The sequence below is a fragment of the Rosa rugosa genome, chromosome 4 (genome assembly GCF_958449725.1).
Source record: "Rosa rugosa chromosome 4, drRosRugo1.1, whole genome shotgun sequence".
NCBI classification, from domain to species: Eukaryota; Viridiplantae; Streptophyta; class Magnoliopsida; order Rosales; family Rosaceae; genus Rosa; species Rosa rugosa.
This window is the reverse complement of record NC_084823.1, coordinates 48201824-48210568: the sequence shown is the minus strand read 5'-3', so window position 1 is coordinate 48210568 and position 8745 is coordinate 48201824. Positions and strand designations below refer to the sequence as shown.

General features: G+C 40.9%; 2 protein-coding genes across 3 annotated transcripts; both read left to right on the top strand.

The window, feature by feature from the left end:
• The first annotated feature begins 307 nt into the window (after positions 1-307).
• Positions 308-2891, top strand: LOC133743162 (pentatricopeptide repeat-containing protein At4g19440, chloroplastic-like). Of its 2 annotated transcripts, none has more exons than XM_062170991.1 (2): positions 308-441; positions 906-2891. In XM_062170991.1, the coding sequence occupies exon 2, from the start codon at positions 923-925 to the stop codon at positions 2708-2710; it is 1788 nt and encodes a 595-aa protein (XP_062026975.1). In that variant the 5' UTR covers positions 308-441; positions 906-922; the 3' UTR covers positions 2711-2891. The 2 variants fall into 2 exon arrangements, with proteins under 2 accessions (XP_062026975.1, XP_062026974.1); XM_062170990.1 differs by having other exon boundaries at positions 310-441; positions 901-2891.
• A 2281-nt stretch (positions 2892-5172) lies between these two features.
• Positions 5173-8436, top strand: LOC133743161 (probable cyclic nucleotide-gated ion channel 16). The gene is made up of 6 exons (XM_062170989.1): positions 5173-5698; positions 5821-6033; positions 6148-6461; positions 6638-6749; positions 6985-7221; positions 7458-8436. The coding sequence occupies exons 1-6, from the start codon at positions 5252-5254 to the stop codon at positions 8259-8261; spliced, it is 2127 nt and encodes a 708-aa protein (XP_062026973.1). The 5' UTR covers positions 5173-5251; the 3' UTR covers positions 8262-8436.
• Positions 8437-8745: the final 309 nt, after the last annotated feature.

Here is an 8745-nt window from a genome sequence, read left to right as displayed (position 1 = left end):
AACATAGTGAGTTATAGCAATTTCAATTTTCACATTCGACTACCGATTAAAATATTCAACCTTTTTTAGACAAGTATAAAACTTGTTTGTTTTTTCCCCGAGTATAAACACGTACGTTAGTTAATGGTAAAAGAAACAATTAGGGTGAGTTTTTGACCACCCAAAAAATTCTTCTATACACCGATGGTGCAAGTGAATCAACAGATTTAACATATCTCAGACGTTGATATTTATAACTAATTTTTTTTTTAATAACAAAAAAGTGTATTTAATTTTATCTAACCGTTTATTTTCATTTGTGCAAATGCATATCAGTACAGTACACTGAATACGCTCTCGCCTGTCCCTGAAGTTTTCATTTCTGATCAAAACCCTTTGTCTTCTTCTCTCCTCACAACGGCTCTTTCACCTTGAACCAACGCCGCCGATCATCAGCCAAAGGCAAGCTTTCTTCTTCTTCTTCTTCTTCTTCCATTCTCATTATCGCTCTAAATTTTACACAGTAGCTAGCTATTATTGCTGTTTGTATAACTTAGAATTCAAACTTTAGCTTCACTTCACTGATTTGGGGCTCTTTCCTTTTCTCTACCCGATTACTCCTCAAGTTCTGATCTTTTTGTGTTTATTGATTTTATTTTCTGCTACGACTAAACTAAAGCGAACAATCATATCAGGATCGTTAAGTAAACCCTAGCATCATCATCATCTCCTTTGGTAAACCCTAGCACAAGCTTGTTGGTCTAGATCGTCACACTTTAGCTGGTTCAGTAATTATTATTCGATTTAAGCAGACATGAAAACCCTAACTTTACTGATTTGGGGCTATTTCCTTGGCTAGACCAAGTCCCCAAGTTCTAAGTTTTTGTGTGTTTGATTTCTGCTATATATTGCTATGACTAGACTAGAGTGGGGAATCAAAACAATGGCGGCGGACGACGCTGAATTGAAATCCACCGCTCTCTTCCCCGATGACCTGGAGCGGCCACCGGAGGACTTGCAAGAAGTACTCGGAAAGATGTTTACCGAGGAAGCTCTGACCAGCAATACAATCAAGATGGTGGAGGGTTTGTTGAGGGATGGCTTTATGAACATGGGATTGGAGATTGGGGCCAAGGTTCAGGAGACCAATGAGGTGCCCAGGGTTGTCACCGACACTGCGGTCATGGAGCACTACATCAATGCCGCCGGAGACAGGACCAAGGATGCTCTCAGAGTGTTCAAGCACATGTTGGTTTCAGGGGTGGAACCGAATGCCTACACATATGCCGTCATCATCAAGGCCCTTGCTACTGCTGACCTAAAGAAGAACCCCAATTTCGTTGTTTATGCCAAGAATTATTTTGTGGAGATGTTGGACAGGGGAATGCAGCCGAATGAGGAGACTTATGAGGCAGTGTTGGAAGGCATTGGCCGCGCTGAGAATAAGGCCGAGGCTGAGGAGGAGCGCAGGGAGTTTGTGGAGAATGTGAAAGCAAAGGGGTTTGTGCTGGTGCTCCAGAAGGAGGCCGAGGAGATGGCTAATCCTCCATCATTGAAGTCCGAGATGGATATGCTTAAGGAACATGTAATGAAGGTGTTTGAGGATGCCACCAGAGACTGTGAAGACGAGAATGCGCGAGCAAGATTCAGACAGATTGGGGAGGACTATGAATCACTGAGCAAATGTGCATTCGACCTTTTTAATGCTTTGGTACGTAAAGGGCTCAATGAGGAAGCCAAAGAGCTCTTTAAGCCTCTGTTGGATACAGCCATACTGCCCGACGAGGCTGTCTTTATCATCGTCATCCTTTTTAGCAAGACCAAGAGTGATGCTCTGAAGGTGTATGAGCATATGTTAGCTTATGGGATCACCCCCAGCTCCTGCACTTACAATTTACTCATCGCGACGCTTTCTCTTGATCCCAATTTCATTGGGCATGCCAAGAAGTATTACCTGGAAATGTTGGATAAAGGTATGAAGCCCTGTTTGAGGACCAGCTTGGCTTTGTTCAACGGCATTGCTTGCCTGGAGTCATTGGAGAATGGCGAGGAGTTTCTTGAGCAGGTAAAGCCAAAGGGGGTCTTGCCTGATGTCGGTGAAGGCCATTTCACTGAGCTAATGAAGGCATTGAAGTTGTATGATGATCTCCAAAAGAGAACCTCGGACAAAGATATTCAAGAAGTTATCTGCAGGGTCACATTAGATGGTTTCAAGAACCAGTCATCGAAAATGTTCTATGCTATGGTAGAAGATGGCAATGTAGGCGAGGCAATGGATCTCTTTCAATCAACAGTTGAGAGTCGCATCAATCCCATGGTCATAGTTCACACTGCTGTTATTGAAGCCTACATCAAATGTAACAATAACAAGGGTGCTCTCCAGACCTACCTGGACATGTTAGCTGCTGGACTTGCACCTAACTCCTACATTTACAGTGTTTTGATCAAGGGACTCTCTGTTGATGCCAGCTACTTTAAAGATGCCAAGAAATATTTGGTTGAGATGCTGGACAAGGGCATGCATCCAAATGTTGCTACCTACACTGCAGTGTTAGAGGGTTTTGCAAGGCAGGAGGACAAGAAAGCTGAGGAAGAGGGAAAAGAGTTTCTGGAGGTCATGATGGCTAAGGGGTTTGTCCCTGATACCGACGCTGTGAGGGAGGTGTTAAAGGGCAGACCAACACCTGTAATTAGCAGGGTCATGAGCATTATCCTTTCCAAGTTGGAGTAGTTATGCTTTATCAATGTTATTCTAGCAGCATTAGGATTAGGTTTTTTGGCAGGAGCTAGAGAGTGAAAAATTATGTTGTACTAGGTTTCAATATGGGATTTTGTGCTGTTCTCTGTGGTCGCTTCTGAATGTTGACACCGAAGTAGTCTGTGGTGCTAATTCCATTTGTTTCTGTTTCTCTTATTCTGATGTTTTGCATTCATATCTTTTCCTTTCTAGATACACTAAATTATTTGCTGCTTGCAGGTTGGGTATGAAGAAATAGATGCAAATATAAATTGAACAAGATGCTGTACTTGCTTTGCAATAATGGTATATCCAAAAGGAAAAGCAATCTGAGAAGTTGAGCTAGATTCACAATTTGCTCTGTTCCTGTGATTTATGAATTCCTTGCAGTTTGTATTTTTTTTTCTTGGTTCAAGCTTCTCTTCCCTTGCAACTTAACCACCTCATCGTACATGTTTGTGCAATTACGGGAGTGTTACATAACATTATTGGGTTGTTTTCTTCTCCATTGGAGTAGAAAGGAATGCTAGGCCGATTTTGAGAATTCAGAGTGGTTAAAGTAAAAATTTTATTTTATTTTATTTTAAATTGGATAATTGGGCTTCTGTTTCTTGCATTCTTTTGTTTTTCACCTGATGCATATGTCTGTTGACATACCTTTTGGTTTTGCTGCGTATCGCCCTTGCCAACTGATGATTAGACAAATATGTTTCACTGTTTTTGGGTTTTTTACTTCTGATACTCTCAAATTTTGAGTATGCAATTTGTTATTCCCACTTTTATCCAAAAGACAAGTTTTATGTGTTAACATGGTCTAGAACTGGCAAAAACTTCTTTCGGCATGCTTGCTGGACAGCCAAGAAAACAAAAGGTGTTCAAAGGAAGAGTCATAGAATTACGTCAATTAACCAAATGAGTTAACAACGATCTTGGATGACAGAAGTCACAACGTACGGTTGGAGATTCATTGACGTGCATTTTATTATTGGATATGTATCAGTTGTTACTTATATTAGCGTAGTCTGTGAAATATGGTCTGTGATACGGTTTTAGTTTGTCACTCATTTTGTGGACATTTATATTGAGGTAAGAATATACCTTATTAACAGCTCAAATTAAGATGACATGTTGTTGATGAAGAGAACGCCTTCCGTGATTAATTTATTATGGTTTTCAGAGCGATCTTAATTAGCTGCGTCAAGTTGTTTAAGCTAAGTTTTGTGTGATAATGTGTGACGCGAGTACTTTGCATTGGAAGCTTTCTTTCCTTCAAGATCTTTTCCTGCAAAATGGGAAAAGGTTAATCCGTTGATGCACGTGCAAGTTATGAATGATCGACGTCAAGATTTGGCTCATCTGAGTTGTCTCCAGTTTCATAAAGAGCATTGCGGAAACCAGAAAAGCTTATGTGCACAACTCTCTAGATGTTAATGGTACACCGGTTCTGATTTTGCAGGATTTACTCGGCGGAAGAACAGAAGATGGTGAAGAAGGTTTTGGTTTTTGAAGAAAGCAGAAGAAAAGGCGGCATCAATATATGTCAGAGTTCCTGTTAAGTTTTGTGATCTGCATGTGAGAAAATTTGACTTGTAGTTGAGAAGATGTAGATTTTTGGAACAATATATGTATGCTCCCAACTTTTTCTTGAATTTGAACGAGTGTCTTAGTTGACATTATCATTCCATTGAATACATATTCTATACAGCATTTTAAGATAAATGTCCTTACTCTTGTTACTGCCAACTTGATATGATCGATCCATATTTTGCTGGAAAAAATTGTTCATGAAATCCAATATCCATACAAATTGTTTCAACTATTTTCATCCAAAAGTGTTTCCAGTCTAATCCTATGTTTCAACTATTTTCATCCAAAACTTGTTATGTGAATATAAGTTTTGTTGCTTAAGATTTTTGTCTTAGTTGATAATTTGCCTGAATAATACAAATTGTTGGAGTAAGACGTCGTACATTAATTTGGTTTCTGATGAATGCAGATACAATGAGACAATCCTAAAGGGCGTTATCGCAAACACAGTCTAGCACATAATGCTACCGATATCACACTAGTGATCAATTTTGGTAGCTAGGTTTGTTAACAATATCTCACCTACCACATAATGTGATCAGCTTATCAAAACTTGATTTGCAGCTAATAATTTTTAACATTTGAATGAGTAGTAGTATGACTATAAAGTGGTGATCATGTAACATATAAATTGTATGCAAGCAAGCAACAGGTGGCCGCGATCCCAGCAGACCTGAGACCTCGGTAACAAAACCCTAACAGGTTTGCCGTACGTGGTGCTCTCAGCCAGAAACCCTAAAAGAGAAAATTGTACGTCTTTTCATAAGCCATTCAGAACACGTACTTCTAATAATAAAGCACTTTTATATAGAAGCAATGGCATTTGGCGCGTTTTTTCCGCATATGCAACCAACGGTCACGAAAACCCGAAAGCCATAGCCCTTCACCGGCCTTCCTTTCCCCAACAAATCTAACTCTCTCTCTCTCTCTGCTTTGTATGCCCCGAACATGGTGCACAGCTTCCACCCCTACACGGCGGCCTCGGCCCGCTTCCGGCAAATCTCGGTGCCCTTCAACCTGCGCAAGACAAAGCCATGGTGGTCGGAGATCTTGGACCCGGGATCCGAAACAGTGACACGGTGGAACTACATCTTCTTCGTGATCTGCATCATGGGCCTCTTCCTCGACCCCCTTTTCTTCTTCTTACCCCTCATCGGCGGAAAAGCCTGCATGGAGACCGACCTCCAAATCAGCATCTATGTCACCTCCATCCGCACAATCGCCGACTTGTTCTACATCTTCCACATTATCATCAAGTTTCGTATTGCCTTTATTGCCCCTGGCTCTAGGGTTTTCGGCCGCGGCCAGCTCGTTAAGGACCCCTGGGCCATTGCCTCGCGCTACCTCAAAAAGGACTTCTCCATTGACCTAGCCGCCTGTCTACCACTCCCCCAGGTCCTATATTTAAAGACATTGATTCAGTTTTTTCTTTTGTTGAATGTATGACAATGTAATTGATTGATGCATTTGATGAGTACGTAATGTGTTGTTAGTATTGGTTTGTTTTGTTAATGCAGATTATGATTTGGTTTGTGATTCCAGCGACGAGAAACTCAACAGCTGCTTATACTAATCATACACTTTCTTTGATCGTTCTCATTCAATACATCCCCCGATTTATTCAGCTTTTCCCTCTAAACCGGCGGATTGCTAAGAACACTGGTGTTGTAGCCAAGACTGCTTGGTCAGGGGCAGTGTACAATCTTATTCTTTTTGCGCTAACTGCACATGTAACAAGCCTGCATTTCTCTATGCGTCCCAATATTGCCTTTGATGAATAGCTCAAACTGAATTAGGCGTATGAAATGATAGTTAACTGTTGTTGTTCCAAATTGTCAGTGCAGATTGTTGGATCTTCGTGGTATGTGTTGTCCATTAAACGGCAGTACGAGTGTTGGAAACAGGAATGTGGCAAGGAACATAATGGGACACATTCTCCATCCTGTAATCTTGAGTTTCTTGATTGTAAAACTACAAATAATCGTGAACGCCAAGCTTGGTTGGAGAAAACAAACGTGAGTGAGAACTGCGATGCTATAAATGATGAGGGAAAATTTCAGTTTGGAATGTTTAAAGAGGCATTCAAAAATGACGTCGCTTCTGCACCCTTCATTAGTAAATATTTCTATTGCCTTTGGTGGGGTATGAGAAATTTATGGTATGTCATTTTGTTATGTTTGAAAACAGTTTAAAGTTTATGCCTTTTTTTCCTGTTACAAATGATTGCATGTACTAGTCAGTTAGTTACTGAGAGTGGACATATATACATGATATATAGTTGAAATGCAAGCGGTTTCTGCTGATTCATGTGTTAAATCATTTCATGATATGCAGTGCATATGGACAAGATATTGAAGTAAGCACTATGGTTGGTGAAACCTCGTTTTGCATTACCATTGCGTCAATTGGCCTCGTCCAGTTTTCACATCTCATGAGTCAGATACAGGTATCAGTTGCATTGTTCTTTCTCATATATGGAACTCATATCATCTATGTTACGTACAGTTGGTTGCATTATTCTATCAGCTGGTTGGTAACTTTTGGCAACATTAATTAGTCACACTTGAAGCAAAAAAAAAGAGTCCAAGCTAGGGAATATCGCTTAGTATCTTATTCCAAATAATTAACTGTACCTTTTCTCTCAGTCCTGACATTGACATATTATTTTCTGATTTCTCAAGACCTTTCTGCAATCTACGACGGCTAGACTTGAAGAGTGGAGGGTCAAAAGAAGAGACACAGAGGAGTGGATGAGGCACCGTCAACTCCCTCCAGAATTGCAAGAACGTGTGCGTCGGTTTGTTCAATATCAGTGGATTGCCACAAGAGGTGTTGATGAAAAATCCATCTTAAATTCCCTGCCTTTGGATATACGACGTCAAATTCAAAGGCATCTATGCCTTGCCCATGTTCGCCGAGTAAGTCTTTGTTGTGTCTTATTATATATTATTCACAGACACTAGCTTCTTGTAAGTCATGGCAATGTCATTCATAGGTTGAATTGATAATTGATGCATCAGTTTGGTATGATTGTGTATATGTCACAATGTCATATATGTAGGCTTAAATGCACAATGCAGCTCGATCAGTCTTATAAGTTGGCATTATTTACTGATTGAAACCTATCGGATTAAAGAACCACATTCAATTTCAGGTTCCCTTCTTCGCACAAATGGATGATCAGCTCTTGGACGCCATATGCGAACGCCTCAAGTCATCCTTAAATACCAGAGACACACACATCTTTCGGGAGGGTGCTCCGGTGAGTGAGATGCTTTTCATTGTCAGAGGGCAACTCGAAAGCTCCACGACTGATGGTGGAAGGACAGGATTCTTCAACTCCATCACCCTAAGAGCCGGTGACTTCTGTGGTGAAGAGTTGCTGACATGGGCCTTAATGCCTTCATCCAGTCTAAACCTTCCGGTCTCAACTCGAACTGTGAAGTCCCTCACTGAAGTCGAGGCATTTGCACTCCGAGCTGAAGACCTCAAGTATGTTGCGAGTCAATTTAAGCGCCTTCACAGCAAAAAACTGCAGCACGCATTTAGGTACTACTCCCACCAGTGGAGGACTTGGGGAGCTTGTTATATACAAGTTGCGTGGAGACGATACAAAAAGAGGAAATTGGCGCTGGATTTGTTGAGAGAGGAGGAGTACTATTACACACATGTTTTGGACCAAGACCCTGACTATAACAATGGATCAACTAGTGGTGCAGACGACGACGATGACGACGACAACGACGATGAAGGTCCAAGTAAGACCTCATCGCTGCGTCGTATGGCAGAGCAATTGCACATTCCACTCGGGCCTGCAATTTTGGCTTCGAAGTTTGCTGCAACCACCAAAAGAGGACTTCAGAAGGTGGCAACACGGCTTGACCGTGAAACTAGCAGTGCCAAAATGCCCAAAAAGTTGTTTAAGCCGAACGAGCCAGATTTCTCAAAAGATAGTTGAGTGTCGATCCAAATCATTTTTAAGTATCACAGTAAATCTTAGAGTGATTCCCAATGAGTTTAACTTAATTAGGATTATTGTGACTTGTAAATAATCGACTATTATGCTGCATTCCCATGTGTGAAGTGAATCTAAAATATTGTATCTTGACCACCAATTTTTCTTATATGCAGTGTTGTAACCCCATGTAGCCTACCATTTTCAAATTTTCTTTTTTTTTACCAGTTCTACAACGCAATTCTACCATAAATCAACAAACTACCACTTTTAGCAATTGCAATGGTAAAGCTGTATAGGATACAACCACTGAATCACGTAGGTTAGAATTTCCACTCAACCTCTGTGGAACATTAATCCATCTACATCTTGCACTGTCTTCCAAGGATGTAGGGACTAGGGAGCGAGGTACGGGTGAGGAGGGACGTCACTTGACCTTCTTAACTAGTACAGAGTTATAGGTAAAGACAGTGACACGATACTTGTT

What these genes read in the sequence shown, in the direction of transcription:
- LOC133743162 (XM_062170991.1), top strand. Translation starts at nt 923, where the DNA reads ATGGCGGCGGACGACGCTGAATTGAAATCCACCGCTCTCTTCCCCGAT.
- LOC133743161 (XM_062170989.1), top strand. Translation starts at nt 5,252, where the DNA reads ATGGTGCACAGCTTCCACCCCTACACGGCGGCCTCGGCCCGCTTCCGG. An exon ending in CCTGTCTACCACTCCCCCAG is followed by an intron (nt 5,699 to 5,820) that starts GTCCTATATTTA and finishes TTGTTAATGCAG; the next exon opens with ATTATGATTTGGTTTGTGAT. An exon ending in ATCTCATGAGTCAGATACAG is followed by an intron (nt 6,750 to 6,984) that starts GTATCAGTTGCA and finishes TGATTTCTCAAG; the next exon opens with ACCTTTCTGCAATCTACGAC.